Consider the following 17,660-nt stretch of genomic DNA (forward strand, 5'->3'; position numbering starts at 1 on the left):
GTCAGTGTGAAGACATTTCCCCTTGTCCTGGCACTCCAGGCTCTTGGTAGCTCCCCTCAAGTCCTGGCCGGTGACAATTGGGTCACTCCAAAGCCTTTCACCAAGAAGAAAAAACCTCTTTGCTTTCTCTGAAGGCTCTCCATAAGACACACAGTAGTTACCACGTTAATTACAAGCAAATTTTATTGAAAACAAGGTAAAAATCACTGCACTGGACAACACAGCATGAGAGGTCTGTTTTCCCTGGACACACGACACCGACTCCAGCCAGCAGAGCAATGACACAGCTCCCGTGCCCCACAGCCAAGCTCATTTCTTCATTTCTTCTCTTAAATACAAGCCCTGTTTTAAATGCTGTAGTCATGATTACAAAGCAGCTTGCATCTGAAACAACACGTTAGAAATCACTTATTAAGCACCAGCTTAATAATATTTGCTTACACAACTTATCTTTTTGCTCTCCCTCTATCACTCATTGACAGGTTTGGGTTTTTCTTTTTTTTTTTTTTTTTTTTTTTACTTCATAAGCACTTAATTTTTTCTTGGTACAAAATGTATCCAAAACAAAGGCAAAAGACTCAAACATCTTGCTGTGGAAATGCTTAAAGTTGTTGCCACTTTGCTTCACTGCCCAGGGCCTGAGAGACTCTTGTTCATGAACTGCCTCTTCACAAAGCAGATCCACCACTGCAGAAGGAAGTAGAGAGTCAGAAAATCAGAAGTGGTTTCCATTGACTTTAAAGTATTCAATCTCTGACACAAAACAAATATTAAGGCTCCGGTTTTACAGATAGTTTTCCACACTTGAATTGAGGTGAACAAGACAATAGGAATGGACACAATGAGTTCATACTACAGGATTTTGAATTAATATATGAAACTACTTTGTCTTATTTTACTTTTGTTATATTTTATCCCAATCCAATCATAAATGAGGGATGCATCAGGAAGCTATGCCTTTGAAAGTAAATTAGCCTAAGTGATTTCAACATGAAATGCAGTCACATTTGCACATGAAACACGAACACTCAGGAGGTGACTCATTCATTGATTAGCGATATTTTCAATCTGGACGTGAGGCAAAACAATCGACTTCAAAGCAGCTCTCAAAGCAGAGCTGCCTGGGAAGAGAAACAGCACCTCTCGTGCTTGTGAACTCCTTTTGCCACCCCAGGCACGAGCAGATGTGCAGTGCTTTGAAGAGCTGAGCCAGACCCCTCTCATTACTGCCCTGCTTTTGAAATGGCACTCACTGTCATATCACATCAGATTACGTTTACTGATAACCTGCAGCTGCCATTTCACTGTAAATTCAGTCAGGCTTGGCTGGAGTCACCCTCACCCATCATCTCCCTTCTGTCCACACGAGGCTGAACAAACACCCCCAGCCTCTCCCTGACTGTGCTGATGGCACTGAACTCTCACCTTGCTTGGCTTGTCGCTCTGAGGATCAAACACTTTGTCACACAGGCGGAGGCCGGTTTCTTGCCTCAGCTGCTGCAGGTAGGCCCTCATCACCTCTGAAAGCAGCACAGCAAAACCAGGGTGAACTGGGCAGCACCAACCCCAACTGGATTTAACAGAGACATGTCAGGCATCACTGCTTAAAGCAGAGAGGGAATTACATATCTGCAGGCTGCAGCTGGCTCAGTTGATTAGCTCCATTTATCTATGGAACCAGGGGAATCCTCGAGGTCAGAAAATCCAGCTTGCGCTGCCTTCAGAAGACAGACTGCAGACTTAGAAGATTTAAAGTAATTTTTCTAAGTGCAGTTAATGAAGTGTGACCCTCAGAGGCGCTGGGTCAGCCTTACCTTCCTCCTGCTTGTTGGCAGGTTTGGCGTAAATGGCGTTCAGAGGAAAGCCAGGCTCCCCTGGGATTGGGAAGTTGGTGATTCCCAGTGTGTACATCTCCTTCTCTCCCTGGCCTTTGGAGTTACACTGGAAAAACCAGGCAAACAATGGGTTAGCAGTTATGAACAAAAGCTGACAGAGAATTAGAATCAAATATTTTACAAATCTGGAACGGGAAAATTAATCAAGAAGAGCAACACAGCACATCCACAGCCTTGGAGTATTTGAGGCTCTGACAACTGGGACTGGGGTACATGGCAAATCTCCTTCCAGGATTATTTGTTCCCCTGGAAGGGGAAATCCTTTCCTTAGAGCAATCCTCAGAACAGACTTTTTCCCACCTGCACAGGAATTCAGTTTTCTTACCTTCTGCAGCTTTTTCAGGCACTCAGAAATGTAGAGGGTGACATAGATCAGTGTTCTGTCAGCCTCATTCTGCAAAACAAGAGCAGGAACTCTTAGATTACAGAACTTTGTGGAACTGATAAAGCCTGAAACAGGAATGAATTCAAGCCATTTTGGGCTACAGTTTCCCCATGAGAGAGAGATTTGAAATTCATGACATTTACCCAACTTTAAAGATTAAGTGGAAGGGGAATTTGTGATCTTCTGGAATTACTTCCTTGAAAATAAATTTACATTCACAGCACTAACCCTCCAAAGAACTAGAATATGCTCAGTATCTCAAAAAATTACCTTAATTTCATAATTTTTGAAGAAAACATTAGCTTTGAAGTAGTAGATGGCTTCATCTATAATATCTGTGTCCTTAGCTATAGAAAAGAGATACAGAGTTAAGCAGTGCACTGTTACACTACATTTGTCATAACTTTTACTCACTGAAGTACATAAATAAGGATTACTGCAAAAGCAAAACCATGGTATTTACAAAAAGGAGAAGTCAGCACCACATAACAGAAACTTCTGAAACACCCTGAGTTCAGACTGTAATATTTAAGCTTCCTACTCCCTTCTCCTTCCCCTCTGTCACTTCACAAACAGCAGCAATTCAGCAGTTCCCCACTTCTCTACCACTTTTGAGTAACTCATCAGAGTTTTAACATCATAAAATGATAGAAAAAAAGGTTTTGGAGAAAGCACAATCACTCAGATTCCATTATCCTCTTCAAATAAAGGAGGGGAGCAGAACACAGTGAGAATCTGACTTTTGCTACCATCCAAGACTGCTTAAATCCAGAAACACTTCCTTTCCATTTCCTTGTTCAAACTGAACCCACATTTCTGGGGAACAGCACGCCTGGGAAGTTCAGGTGTTGAAGGGGAATCTGTCCTGGCTGCCTGTGGGCCCTGTTGGGGTCGGAATTTCATTTCAGTTTTTGCAGCCCCACACCCCGAGTGCTGCTGTCCCTCAGAGCAGCCCAGAGTGTGAGCTCTCTGCAGCTAAACCTCCACTTCCTCTGACAGAGGCTTCACACCAGCTCAGCCTCCTCAAAATCCTGCTCAGAGCACAGGGGGAAGCACCAGAACAGCAACCAGAGGCCCGGGTTACTGAAACCACCAACTCAACATGGGGCACGATTATCTGTGCATAATTATTTTCTACCATTTGCACAGCTGAAGTAGTTGAAAACTTCCCCCCTCTCTGCAAAGCTTTCCATTTCCCACTGGTGACTCTTGCTGGGGCTGGCTTAGAGCAGCCCCTGGGATGATGAGCTACATTCAGTAATTCAGAGATCATTACAAACTTACTTTCTCGAGGTGCTGGGCCCTTAAACTGGCTTCTGATAGGTAACAGTGCCATGTTCCCAATTAGCTTGGTGTCTGAGTCCATTAAAGTGGAGTGGTAAGCCTAGAGACAGGGAGAGCTGGTTATTGATCCTACTGAAAATAGACATTTCCATTTCAAATCATGTGTCTTCATCAAGCAGGAGTCACAGCCTAGTTCATTATGATGCTTCCAGCATTTTATCCTTGCACAAATAATTGCTATTTTCTATTTAGGTCCAAATCTTGGTGCCATTCTGGTGAAGACCAGGAAAGCACCGGGAGATTGGATAAAATCTGTATTGTTGGTCTGCAGGCACAGTTCATCCCCAGGCTGCCTGACCCCACCTTGGCAGCTCCAAGGGGTAACAGCCCTGCTCACCTGCCTGAGTTTTGGGGCATTGCACTGAAAGTTAGTTGTCATTAAAAAACATGTAATTTATTTATTTAATGTCTGGGTATTAACAGTAGATAATTATAAATAAAGCCAGGCTTAATGCAGTAAAAAAAAAAATCCCAACAAAACTGATTTAAGTGAAAAACAAACCAGCTTTCTGCATACAACAAATTCTTCCTGGAAAGCCGATTTTAAACAACTAATAAGTTCAGTTTTACGCTCTTTCCAATGTGCTGTGCCAGGCCACTGGGAATGCCTCATCTCCCTTTTGTGGGGGGCAGAGGAAGATGTGACTGGGAGGGGCTGGGTGTAAAAAGCAGTTTATTGCACTGAGGGGAAGGTGGTGCGAACAAAGCCAGAGCAAAGCCCGGCTGTGGCCGCCCTCTCCCCCGGGGCTCGCACCCTCCCGGCCGCGGGTGGGTCCCGGCAGGGGGAGGAGGAAGAGGAAGAGAAGGAAGAGGAGGAGGAAGAGGAAGAGAAAAAGGAAGAGGAAGGCGGTGGCCCTGCAGCAGCCTCCCATGGAGAGCCATTCCCCGCTCCCCGCAGCTGCAGCCCCCGTTTCCCTCCGCAATGAGCAGAGCCCCTGCCCCGGCCCGGGATCGCCCCCGCCGCCCCCGGCCCGGCCCCGCCGCCCGCTCCCTCCTGCCCGCGCTGCCGCCGCCGGGCGCGGAGCCGCTCACCGGCATCTCGAAGGGCAGGAGGCGGCTCGGTGGAGCCGGGCGGGAGGGGAGCGGGGCGAACCGGGCAGGAAAGCGGGCACAGAGCTTCCTCCTCCGCCTACGCTGCAGGAAATGAGGCAGCGGCAGAGGCGGTGCGAGGAGGGGAAGCGGGAGCCGCGCACCGCCCCGCAGGCAGCGCACCGGGAAGGGAGCGGCAGGCAGCGCTGTGCCCGTGCGGGGAGCGGCCACCGAGAGGCACTGCTCCACCGGGGCACCGCTCACCGGGGCACCGCTCACCGGGGCACTGCTCCACCAGGGCACCGCTCACCAGGGCACCGCTCACCAGGGCACCGCTCACCGGGGCACTGCTCCACCAGGGCACCGCTCACCGGGGCACTGCTCCACCAGGGCACCGCTCACCAGGGCACTGCTCCACCAGGGCACCGCTCACCGGGGCACCGCTCACCGGGGCACCGCTCACCGGGGCACCGCTCACCAGGGCACCGCTCACCAGGGCACTGCTCACCAGGGCACCGCTCACCGGGGCACTGCCGGGACCGGGAGGGTTCCGAAGGGGTGCCGCGATGCTTCGCTCCCAGCTGTTTCTCTCCCGTGCCTTTCCAGCACAGCCCAGCCGGCGGCACGGGGCACTCCGTGTAAGGAACACAAGAGGGCTCCAAACGTGCTGTGTTCAGACGGATACAGCATTTAAAGGTGCACATTCCAATTGCTGTCAAACCATTACCTTCCCTGACAGCCAGCGTTGCTGAAATTGTCCCCTGGTATCTGACTGCCGGCATGAGTCAGGGAGACAAAATGGGGAGGTTTGGAAACTGAGTCACAATAATTCAACTGCAGGGCTGGGGTTTATCCTTTCAACATGCCCCAAGCATGGCTCATCCCAAGGCAGTCTGGAGGTGAATTAAACCATGGTAGTTTCCCCAACTTTCAGCCAGATCAAGACTTTCCTGAGCCTTTTCCTCTAGATATGCAGGATTTGCAGGTCTGTTGAACCTCTTGCCCAGTTCTGGCTCTGCTTTTCTATATGTACTAACACTGGTCTATGTATTTTATAACACACACAAACATAATAAAAAAAATTGTTTATTAAAGTAGTTACAAGGTCATGTAACTCACTCTCCATTATAAATATTAGTTATTTTACAGATAAAACATCAAGTGTGTTTGTGTAGGGTAGGGGTTGGGGTTTTTTTATTTAATTTTTATTTTTTACTAAAAACAAAATATTTTCCTCCCAGTTTGAACGTGTTTCTTACTCATCCACATGATCTTGAAAGTATTCATCCACAAGAGGAGATTTATCTTCTTCACATTCCTGTAAAAAAAACCACAGAAAAACATAAACCTTCCTGGGATGAACACAGGAATCATTAGGAGACTTTGAACAGTCATGCAGGAAAACATCTAAGTGATCTCAGTGGTCCTTTCTGTCATCTGAAGGTTAAAACTCTGTTAATTTTGAAAATCAAAGCAATACTTTTAAACAACCATTTGATCAACCTGCATATGCAAGATGATATTAAAGAATTTCATTTTTATAACTAAATGAAGATGATACAAGCATTGTCACTGAAAGACTAAACATGGCTTATTTTGAACCATACTAAGACAATTTATTAGCATAGCAAAAACATATTTATATCAGAACTTCTGTTATGGATACTTTTTAATTTTTTACCTTCTCACCAACAGTCCCTTACCTTTGGTTCTTTAAATTCCAGATCCTCTCCGTACTGAATGGTGAAGTCGATGTGCTGCAGGACGATGTTGATGCTCTCCTCATCAGAGCGATCCAAAGGCAGGAACCGAACCATGCCATAGTCATCAATCTGCACAAGGATTCAAGGGAAACGCAGGGAAATGCACAAAGTTCATTCTCAATCACAGCACTCAAAGCCACTTCCTTAAACCACTCTTTTCTGGACTTCTAAAATACCATTTGAAGTCACACTGCAAACCAATGGCAATTCCGTCCCCAGAACACCTGGTTACCAATCCTGAGTTCTACACAGCAGCAAATTCCCAAAATTGCCAACAGAAAAGAATTCAAAGAAAATGTATTGGCTATGATCCAGATATCAAGAGCATCATATCAGTAGTATCAAGAATCTCATGCTAGTCTGAAGAACTAAAAAACTGAGTTAACAGAGGCAAAAAGTGATAGTGAATTTTAGGGTACCAGCTCAAAAGCAATGTACCTACCAATCCACATATAGATTTGGTCAGCTTTTTAAACCTTTTGCTTTTCAGTATATTTGTAGAATCTTCAATCATAGAATACATATCTGGATCCAAGTACCTGGAGACACAAAGTCATCATCACCACTGAAAGTCTGTCATTCAGAATGACACATAAGATCCAAGATAAATTATTTACAGAAAAATCCAGAGATCAGTACAAATATGGAGCTGTTCTTTTGACTCTGACTAAACTAACCAGCCTGCCCAAATGTTTAAAGATTATTGCTTGAAATAAACAAAATCCATCTTCTCCCACTCCAAAAGAGCATGTTTTAATTGTGGGAAACATTAGACTCAACTTCCAGTGAACTTTGTCTCAGTATATTGTACTACAGAGTAATTATTTTATTGGAACTTACTTTTCTATTTCCTTCTTGGCTTTCTTGCTCAGCAAATCCATTTTGGTCATGACATTAATCTGTGGGATCTCCAAAGAGATCATTGCACTGAGAGCTGCCAGGATCCCAGAAATAAACTTGAAGAGGATGAAAAATGATGTATTAAAGTACAGAAAAGCACAACACAAACATGCAGGACAAGCACAGGCCAAATCTGGTCATGAGTATATGGAACATGGACACAAAGCCATGTGAGGAATCATTCTCTCTGTTGGAAAAAGGAGGTGCTGAGTACCCCCTCAATTTTCAGAGCTTCCAATATGGATCTGCCACTGAAAAGGGCATTAAGAAAATCCAAACCTTTATTGGGACAGTTACTGCTAAATGGGGAAGGTGGCCTGCTTGTTCTTGGGATCTGAGAAAGCTCTCGTGGAATCACAGAAGAATTTAGGTTGGAAGGGACTTGTGGAGGTTACCTGGCTCCTACAACTGCTCAAACAGAAGCACTTCCAGGTCAGACCAGGCTGCTCTGGGGTTTGCCCAGTCAGATTTTGACTCTGCGAATGCCTGTCCCAGTCTGAGCACTCTCACAGTGCTGGCTGTCTGTCCATCCATCTGGGTCTGTCCTTGCTGCAGGCTGTGCCTGAGGCAGCTGATGACAGCAACCACATCTCCCTGGACCTGGCAATTCTTTCCTCTAGGCAAACCCAGCTCCCCGAATGGCTCAGACTTGTTGTTCTTTATAAAAATGAACTTTATCAACAGATTTCAAATGGATACCTTGAAAGATTCCACCATGAACTGAGAATCCACGAGGAAAACTCCACAGACACGGAATTCCCACTGCTGCAGCTGCTCCACCAACTGCTTCATCACTGGCAGGTGTGTGTAGAGCTCGATCTGACCTGGGGGACACTCAGGATGTTAACAGGTTGGAATGTGAAGCAAATAGAACAGCCCACAGTTATATGTAGACAGGGGAACTGTACTTAAATAAAAACTGGTGAGGAAAGCACCCTCTTTTCAGGCAGCTTTGTGTTTGGGTGAAGTGGAAAAGATATAAAAGGGTTTTTCCTCCTTTGGTCTCCAGTTAGTGCTAGTTTGCAGTTGCCACAGCTGATGATGCTACCAAACATCTGTGCAGTCACCCAGGTCAGCCCAGGACCAAGTCCACTCCTGAGACACCTGAAAGTGACTCTGACAACTGTTAACAGCTCAACAAAATGGGAATTATCACAACAGTCTACAACCAAATTTTCCAGTGCTTATGAAGAGTGATACCAAAACATTGGTGTGTGCTTACCTGGGCAATCAAACAAAACATAGTCATCCTCCACGTGCCCGAGGCTCTCCTCCAGCCAGCTGAAGTTATTGGCAAAGTATTCCATGCAAAACACCAAGCCACCATTGGGGCCAAACCTCAGGGACTCATCTTCCATGACATCATCCACTTCTATCAGCTCACGGATATCTGTGACACACAAACGGCACCAAAGGCAGGGAGTGAGCTCTGCAGGGAGGGAATGGGCTCCAAAGGCAGGGAATGGGCTCTGCAGGCTGGGAATGGGCTCTGCAGGGAGTTCAGCAGCTGAGAAAACCAACAGGATTTCATAGCAGTGCTGTGGGATCTCCCTGGCACAGCCAGCCACCAAACACAACCGGTTATATTCACGAAACTTACACAAATGCCTTAATTCCCCAAGTAAATATATGCCAAATACTTCCTGGGACTTGTTTTGAGGGTTCCTGGTGATTGTCTGGGAAACATCTCATTCCCCAGATTTTCCTCTTATGCTCCTGTATCTTCTAATGAATCTCTTCTGAAAGTATCTCAGCTGTGTGGCCAGGTCAAGATGCACTTTTCCTATCACCTTTGTTCAGACACAAACACTGTTGTTGTTCTCAAAGCTGAGGCATCTGCGGTACATGTCAACCACTGGTGTAGGCAAATACAGGGACTGAGCAGGAGCTGGCACAGGGCAGCAGCCCCTGGCGCGGGGAGTTATCCCTGGTACAAGAGCGCGTTCATCTCTGACATCTCTGAGCACTGTTTGCTACCAGACTAGAATTATTCACCGATTTAAGGATCACACGTTATTTTATTGAAACGATTTTCCCACATCTTCCCCCGCTGCTGCACGGGCTCCGTTTTAGAGGCACAGAACCGGTCCGGTCGCACGGGCAGGGCTTGGCTGGGAGCCCCGCCGTGCCCGGGCCGCTCACCTGCCATGACGGGGTAGCTGAAGAGCTCGGCCGCCGGGTCCAGGTTCACCACCTGCACGGCGCGGCCCAGCGCCTCGCAGTGCTGCACCATGGTGGAGCAGTACGTGCTCTGCAAGGCACACGCGGCCGTCAGGAGCCGTCACGGGGCTCCCGCCGCCCCCGTTCCCCGCCGCTCCCCGCCGTTCCCCGCTCACCTTCCCGCTGCCCGCCGGGCCCATCACCAGCTGCGCGTACCGGGGCATGGCTGCGGCGGCCCGGCGGGGAATGGCCGCGGCGGCGCCCCGTAGCTCGGCCGAACCCGTGACGGCTCAGCGCATGGCCCCGCCCACCGCGGTACGGCGAGCCGGCGGGGTCAAACCGTGCACGCCCCTCTCGCGAGACGGCGGTGCTGGGGCGGGCGCACGTGCGCGCGCGGTGAGGGACCGGGACCCGCCGCGGCCCGAGGGGCCTCCGGTAACACCGACACCGCCCCCGGCCCCCCCCCGCCCCGCTCCGCTCAGCCCCCGCTCCGCTCAGCCCCCGCCGGGCGGCTCCCGCACGCGCCCGCTCCCTCTCCTCCGGAGCCGCGGCGCCGCCGCCGCCCCTCGCAGGGATCTATCTCCCCGGTGCCTGTACCGAGCATCCTGCCGGCGCCCTCCGTGCCGTCAGCCCCGGCACCGCCCCGCCCTGCGAGCCCGCCCCTCCTCAGGTACCCGAACGGCATCCCCCGGCTGCCCCCATCCCCTCAGCTCCCTCATCCCCTCAGTTCTGCCCTCACGGATTCCCCCGCTCCCCTCCATCCCCTCAGCTCCCTCATCCCCTCAGTTCTGCCCTCACGGATTCCCCCGCTCCCCTCCATCCCCTCAGCTCCCTCATCCCCTCAGTTCTGCCCTCACGCATCCCCCCGTTCCCTCATCCCGCCGTGTCCGTGATCCCCGCCGTGTCCGGTGTCCCAGCACCATTCCCGACCCCCCCTCACTTCTGCCCCCGGACCAGCGGGCAGCCCCCGGGCCTCTGTGGGGTCTCACGAACACCCAGCACCTCACCTGTCCATCTGTCCCTGTCCCTCTGTCCTGAACCCACCTGAGCCTCGGGAATTTCCCTCAGCGCTCCTCGCTGCTCAGCACGGCTCGTACGACACCCCAAGCTCCCTCACACAGGTCCTGTCTGTTCCCACCGTCCTGGGGGATTTCCTGTGTGTTCCAAACTCTTTCCTTGTTCACTTCTGTCATCTAAGTGCCTTGCTTGAAAACGTGTTTGTAAACCACTATTACATCCATTAGTGGCTTGACTTTGCTTTCCTTTTTTTGTGCTCTGTTTTTTTTTTTTCCCCAGTGTTCTTGGATCAGATTGTGGCTCTTCAGGCACTGATTTAAATGACCCTTTTCCTTTGCTAATATGCAAGAGGTACCTGCCCCCAGTGCCCCCACTGTTCTTGTGCCACTGATTTAACATGATATTTCACTGAGCTGTCCTTAACCCAGCGTGTTCTCTAATTCCATGTGGGTTTCTGAAAGATTTTTCTTCATTTTGTGGCTTTTTGGCTTCTTTCCCCTTATGTGCTAGAACTCCAATACTGCTTGGTATCCTTTGTAGCAGTTTTCCCTATGTTTTCATTATTTTTGACTCCCATTTTCCTGTCCTTCTCTTTGACACTTGTCCCTATTTCCTCTGGGATTCTGGAGCTGGGGGGGCTGTGACTGACTCAGACCCAGGGCCTGGGTGCTGATTGTGTCCCCTGTGCCCACAGGTCGGTGACATGGCCACGGATGTGGCCGAGCCCGTGGTCCCTGAGTGCAGAGGGGACGGCAGGAGCGGAGCCAGGTCCGACGCTGATTATCCCCTGAGGGTGCTCTACTGTGGAGGCAAGTGCTGGGACAGGGACAGGAGTGGGACATCCCTGGGACAGGACTGGGAGCACGCGTCCCTTCCTGCAGGAAGCCATTAGCACAGAAAAACTCTGAGCGTTAATATGATAGCAAGAAATGGAATACATTAAACTGCTATACTGTGTTTAGAAGTGTTCTTTACTCATTCTGTTTGTAGTTATATGGGTGAGATTTAAAGGGAAGTAAATTGTCTTGGCAGGTGTGTTTTAGATAGGAATGTCATTTTGCTTCAGGCTGGAAAACAGTAGGAACCAGCCCTGCACAGTTGGTTTGGCTGTCCCCTCTTTGGGACATTGGCAGCTCTTGGAGAAGGGAAAGCTGACCAAACCACCTGGTGCCTTGTTCAGCGTCTCCTTTGCCTCAGGTAGAAGTGATGTTTTGTTCTGTAGCTTTTCCCAACCTTGGGCTTCTCCTCCCCTTCCCTCAGTGACTGGCAGCTCTTGCTGTGGTGGTTTTACCCTAATGCAGAGCGTGTGAGCACAGGTCTAATGAGAGGGGAATTAAAATGTGGAGTGGCAACAATAAAGAAATGTTTTTGAGTCAGTGTGTGGTTATAACCAGAAGTTATGTAAGAACCCATCCCTGACTTTGAAACACCATTTGGAATTTAATTACTAAGGCTGTAAGTAAAAAGTAAAAAATTCCTTTTGTAATCTGTTCTTTTTTTCCCCCCTTCTTTCTCCAGTCTGTTCGTTGCCAACAGAGGTGAGTAATTTTTTGTTGTCCAAGTTTCCTTCTGTCCTATTATGCCCTGTATTGGTGTATTTGTGATGTATTTTTTCATTCCTCCACTAACAACATTCTTATATATTTTCTCTAGTACTGTGAATACATGCCTGATGTGACTAAATGCAGACAATGGTTAGAAAAGAATTTTCCAGATGAGTTTGCAAAACTTACAGTAGGTAAGAGTCTTTTCTATTTTCTAACTGATATGTGTCCTTGGATATATTTGGAAATATCTGTCCACTTCTTATCTCTTCCCTTTTCCTGCCGTATCATGTGAAAGTTAATGCTTTGGATGCTCTGAAATAGGTTTTATGATGTCAAAAAATACTAAATAATCAATTTGTAGTTTTATTAATAATATTTGGGATTTCTTAAGGTTCCTGCCATAAACATCTATGCACTTGTTTCCCATCAGAGTTAGTTTATTGGATTTTGTGTATTTCCAGTCTACAGTGGATGGCTGGAGGAAAGGTCATTTATAATAGGGAACTTATTTGTTTGCATTTGGAATTTCAGTATTAACATTATCATTAATTTCTGTCTCTCTGTGCAAGAGCCTTTATTGAAATTGTTGTTGTAGCTTGGAGCTGAGGCTTTTCTGGAGTCTAATTTGTACAAATACTGTAATGAAGATATAACATGCATCAGTCAAAAGGCTGCTGCACTAAGTTTAATGATTTTTCAAAATATCACTTTACTTACTCCCTGTTCCTGTAAGGCTGTGGGTGTTTGATCACTAATTTTATTCTTTTTTCCCCTCACTCCTTTCTGCTGCATTTTAGAAAATTCACCTAAACAGGAAGCTGGGGTTGGAGAAGGCCAAGGAAATGTGGGAGGAGGAGAAGAAGAGGAGAAGAAGAAGCAAAAGAGAGGCAAGGTCTAAATAGTTGATTGTGGTACTGATTTCAAAGCAGTTTGGGGCATCCCTCTCTCACCTGCTGGGCTGGAGCAGGGCACAAATTCCTTGCATTTTGGTGTATAGGAAATATATATGGAATATCTTCCTCCCTCTGGTCTGTGCCAATGAAATGTTGGACAGGAGGGACAGGCAGGGAGAGGTGACCTGCACCCTGTGCCCCACGGTTCCTGTCACCACTGTCACGCTCAGGGAGCAGCTCCTCCCCAGCTGGGATCAGCTGGCATTTCTCCCAGAATGCTGAGCCCTGTTGAGCAGCACTTTATGGGCTGCTTGCAGAGTGGAACAAAGGCTGCTCCCCTCTGGTAATGCCTCCTGACTCTGCTCTGCCTTTGTTCCTTCCACCTCTCTGCATTCACACAACAGGATTTGGTTTTGTGCTTTTAAATCTGTTACCTGTGTGTCCATCAGCAGCTGTGTCTCCTCCCAGCAGTGCTAATGAAAAACATTCTCTAAACTTTGGAAGACGTAAAGTTATGTGGAACAATTTAAACACACTTTTATCTTCAATCATTGGAGCTGTTTCTGCTGAATTAATTAACATGCTTTCCACCATAAATCAGAGTTCTGGAGCTGTTAATGTGTATTTGCCTCTGCAGTGTCAGTTCTGTGTAATGGTCCAGAAATTATGGCTAATACCCAGTAGTTTCATATTTTATGGCACATATATTTTTGTTTTATTTTTGGTATGTTGGTAACCAGTTTAATTTACCTTCTCAGCAGGCAATGTCTAGTGACAACAGTAATTCATGTTCTCTAACTTGAATGCTTTTCCCAGAGATTTCAGGACATTTTATTTCAACATTAATTTCTTGTGAGGGGTGGTCTGATTAGTTTTCAGTCTGGTATTTGGTTTTAAAATAAGAATTTAAAATATTTGGTGATTTTTCTCCTAGAATCCAAAGTTCCATGAAAACTTACAGCATGGGGGTTAAGTAGGATGGTGTAAGAGTGACCATAAGAGTGTGAGGGAAAACAAGCACGAACTTCATGAGACATTGCTGAAACTCACAGAAGGAAATTTAAGGCAGAAATTTACTGTCTAAAAATTATCAAACACCAGTTTATATTAAAACAGAATTAGAAGTGCTGCATATTAGAAACAGAAACAGCCACGGGGGTTGGTTTACTTGTCATAAATTCTTTAGGTTTTCATGCTGAGAAGGCTCAGAAACATGAAACTGTGCTTACCCTGGAATAACATGGTGACTGTACACGAAGTTAGCTGAGATCTTAATCTGGCTTGAAGAATCCTAATGAGTGGAATGTGTATTTTGCATGCTTTGCTCTGACTCAGAAATGCCTGAAATGGGGAGTGTTCCCACAGGAGCAGGCAGGGGAAAGGTGGTGGTGTTAAATGCAGTGGGGTTGGGCTGCTCTGAGTGTGGGGTTGACTCCTGGCTCACATTTCCCTGCCTGGTTCACTGTGGGGTCGTGCACAGGTGTCCAGAACTTGATCTGCTGTACAACCCAGCAGCCTGAGCAGAGCAAGACCTTGTGGCCTCAGGAATGGGCATGAGCAGCTTGCTTTGCCTCAGACACAAACCATCAGGATGTTAAAATAGTTGTGGAAAATATCAAAGAAAAATTTATTTCTAGAGTTCTGTAAATCTAGACCGAACACAGTGATTGGTAAGTGTGGGGAAAAGCCCTTTTTTGCTGATTGTATTGGTGGTCTGCTATGCAACCTGTGCTTGAATGCACATTTCACATGTATTTCCCATAATACTGGACTTAAATGTGGGATCTTTCTTAAATAATAGTCAATCTCAGACAATGTGCAAAATACATTTTTGTTTACCAACAGTGTTGGGGAGTTAACAGTTTCTTTGTTTATAAGGGCAAAGTCTTAGCTTGTATGCTTTTTTCTTTGATGAACTATGACATAATTAATCATGTAGCCTTTTATTAATTAATCATGTAACCTTTTGCTCTGTTTTAAAGGTGGAAGAGGTCAGATAAAACAGAAGAAGAAGACTGTACCACAGAAAGTTACGATAGCTAAAATTCCCAGAGCAAAGAAAAAATACGTCACGAGAGTGTGTGGCCTTGCCACATTTGGTGAGTTTGGGTTCTCCTGGTATTGGATGTGCCTGCCTTTACCCTCATCATAATTCTTCTGGTTGTTTTCCACTGGGGAATCTGCTTCCAGCTGTGAGATGGAAGTCCCAAGGTGCTTTTTTTTTAGCAGTTCCAAAGCTAAAAGTACACTGACTTTCCACAGGGATAAATTATTAAGGTACTTATTGCCTTAAAGACAAAGAAGGTTACAGGTTTTTTGAAACAGGGTGCAGACTCACCTCAAGAGAACATGTAGAGGACATTCAGCAATTTCTACCTTGAAGCATTTGTAGCTCAGCAGAGTCAGATGTTTTGGGTGTAAACAACAGACTTGGCTTTCAGTGGAAACTCTAGCAAAGCTTCAGCTGTGAAGTGCCACTACTTTTTCGAGTTAAAACAAGATTTTGGCTTTAATCTTGAGAAAATATTTTTAGGAAAACAACTGTACTTAAATTGTTCATTTTCCCCTGGGCAGAGATTGATCTGAAGGAAGCACAAAGGTTTTTTGCTCAGAAATTTTCCTGCGGTGCCTCAGTAACAGGAGAAGATGAAATCATCATTCAGGGGGACTTCACAGATGACATTATTGATGTCATCCAGGAGAAGTGGCCTGAGGTAATGAACCTTTCTTTCTCTCAGGTAGACACACACTTTTCCACATTAGCCTGTGATTTACCAATGATTTTGGAGAAGGGATTCATCTTTGGCAGCACAGATCGGTGCACAAAAATAAAAGAGCAGTTGTTGCATTCCTACCCTACAGTGAGGGAGGCATGTCAGAATAAATGCAGCTGTCAAATATCTGTGCCTTCTTTGTGACCATTTCTTAACAGTGAGTGTCTTAAGTATTCTTACATTGCCATCCTATTTTTCAACACCTCATAAAATATTGCAAAATTAAAACAAACAAAAAAGCCCCAAGCCCCACACATTTGTGCTTCAGAAGAGATCAGCCAGTGTGGGTTGGACTGAAATTTAAAGCTGAGAGTTGTATTTGCAAGGGCTTTCTCTGACTCTGCCTTTTCCTGGCATTTCCCAAGTGGAATTCTTTATGGTTTAAGTCCTTAGGGCTGTCTTTATTCCCAGCCCTGCAGGCTCAGCTGTGTCCTGGAAGCACGTGTCACTCACCCAGGGTTTACAGCAGGGGATCTGCAACGGGGCTCTTCACTTCTTTACATTTACAGGGTGTACATTGAAGGATGTAAAAAGAAAATACTTAATTTGCTGTGTTGTGGCTTTTTCTCCCTAGGTGGATGATGACAGCATTGAAGATCTTGGAGAAGTCAAGAAGTGATAGTGGAGGACTACCTTTATTTAATTATATGGTTATAAATGATATAGCAAAAGTGAGGCTTCTAAATCCATTTCCTCTGCAGTGAAACTGTGGAGAACCCATGTCCTTGGCATTCTCACTGTTCTGTATAGGCTGCTTGGTTTTCTTTTTTGTTTTTGGGGTTTTTTTTGTGATATTTGCCAAAGTTAAATTGGGGTTCTACCATGCTTAAGCATGAAGTAGATTTAAATAAAATTACTGTTCCTCACTGAATAGTTTCTAAGGTTTTTTACATCTGCTTTCCTCTACCTATCTTATGGGAAAATAAGAATTTAAGGCATTAAAAGTTTGTTTTCCATCTGCTGTCCTTTCTGCTGAGCTTAACTGAATAAGGCAAGTGGCTGATGTAGACACTTCTACGTCTCATTTACCTGAAGAGAATTTTAGAAATCAGAATGGAACAAACATTCTAAAGATTGGTTAGCAGTGAAAGAACAGTGAATCCTGAAGTGGTCATTCTACATCCCTGCCAACTGAATTATTTTATTAAGTGGAAACACTGAGAAATCTGTGAATATGACTTGGAAATTTATAGTATTTTCATAATTCCAAAGATCTAACCTGCTGGGCTTCTAGATAAGGCAGTTGTAATGGCTTTATGCTTTTAACCTGCAGCTCATTCAAGAGTGGTAGTAATGAACATAATAGTGAGCACTATTCCACAGGCCATGTTAGCAGAATTGGGGTGGGGTGCCAGCTCTGCTGTCTGTACTCCCACAAACAGCCTCGAGCATCGATTTGGTGCTTTTTGTTTCACTGTTCCATTTAATAACAATAAATGCTCCCTGGTGGCAGGGTCCTGGAAGTGACATGCTCCTGTCACTGCAGAGCCTCAGTGAGCTGAATGCCAAGGGGGTGATGTGTCAGACTCTCTGTTCCCTTCCTGTAAAGTTGCTTTTTTCAGTTATTTCTATTTATAAACCATGGGTGTGTCTGGAGGGATAACTCCATCCCTGTCGTTGGAAATAGTGTCTCTCAAGAGCTGCCTGCATCTCTACAGTCCTCCCATTTAACGCTGGACAGAGAAATTGCCTCCAACCCATAATATTCCGGCCTGGTTCTTACTCATCCCATATTAACAACAATTAATTATTAATTATCACAATTTTCTAGCAGCTCGATCCCCGGGGTGAGGAGGCGGCTGCGGGATTCGAACCCGGGGCTCCAGGAGTCGAACCGGCAGCCCCAGGATTCGAACCCGCGGTCCCTTCGCCGCGGGGGGCGGAGCTTCTTCCAACGGCGGGCGGGGCCGGGCGGTGCCGGTGTGTCGGGGGCGGCCGCGGGTAACCGGGGCT

The 17,660-nt window shown here is 46.5% G+C and overlaps 3 protein-coding genes across 4 annotated transcripts; 1 reads left to right on the forward strand and 2 right to left on the reverse strand.

Moving 5' to 3' along the window:
- Positions 1-480: 480 nt before the first annotated feature.
- On the reverse strand, positions 481-5,435 carry ARPC3 (actin related protein 2/3 complex subunit 3). The gene is made up of 9 exons (XM_058816496.1): positions 5,381-5,435; positions 5,177-5,320; positions 4,657-4,859; positions 3,565-3,664; positions 2,551-2,627; positions 2,221-2,289; positions 1,815-1,941; positions 1,426-1,520; positions 481-687 (listed from the first exon to the last, which is right to left on the reverse strand). Exons 1-9 carry the CDS (start codon positions 5,433-5,435, stop codon positions 625-627), a joined length of 933 nt encoding a protein of 310 aa, XP_058672479.1. The 3' UTR covers positions 481-624.
- Positions 5,436-5,721: 286 nt separating this feature from the next.
- On the reverse strand, positions 5,722-9,774 carry GPN3 (GPN-loop GTPase 3). Its single transcript, XM_058816731.1, has 8 exons — positions 9,653-9,774; positions 9,459-9,567; positions 8,539-8,706; positions 8,016-8,140; positions 7,257-7,372; positions 6,859-6,955; positions 6,357-6,485; positions 5,722-5,971 (listed from the first exon to the last, which is right to left on the reverse strand). The coding sequence occupies exons 1-8, from the start codon at positions 9,698-9,700 to the stop codon at positions 5,909-5,911; spliced, it is 855 nt and encodes a 284-aa protein (XP_058672714.1). The 5' UTR covers positions 9,701-9,774; the 3' UTR covers positions 5,722-5,908.
- A 70-nt stretch (positions 9,775-9,844) lies between these two features.
- On the forward strand, positions 9,845-16,626 carry DENR (density regulated re-initiation and release factor). Of its 2 annotated transcripts, XM_058816740.1 has the most exons (9): positions 9,845-10,146; positions 10,773-10,844; positions 11,188-11,302; positions 12,012-12,031; positions 12,147-12,231; positions 12,838-12,927; positions 14,916-15,032; positions 15,508-15,647; positions 16,282-16,626. In XM_058816740.1, the coding sequence occupies exons 2-9, from the start codon at positions 10,836-10,838 to the stop codon at positions 16,324-16,326; spliced, it is 621 nt and encodes a 206-aa protein (XP_058672723.1). In that variant the 5' UTR covers positions 9,845-10,146; positions 10,773-10,835; the 3' UTR covers positions 16,327-16,626. The 2 variants fall into 2 exon arrangements, with proteins under 2 accessions (XP_058672723.1, XP_058672724.1); XM_058816741.1 differs by lacking the exon at positions 10,773-10,844.
- The last annotated feature ends 1,034 nt before the right edge of the window (positions 16,627-17,660 follow it).

Source organism: Ammospiza caudacuta, chromosome 18 (assembly GCF_027887145.1).
Source record: "Ammospiza caudacuta isolate bAmmCau1 chromosome 18, bAmmCau1.pri, whole genome shotgun sequence".
NCBI classification, from domain to species: domain Eukaryota; kingdom Metazoa; phylum Chordata; class Aves; order Passeriformes; family Passerellidae; genus Ammospiza; species Ammospiza caudacuta.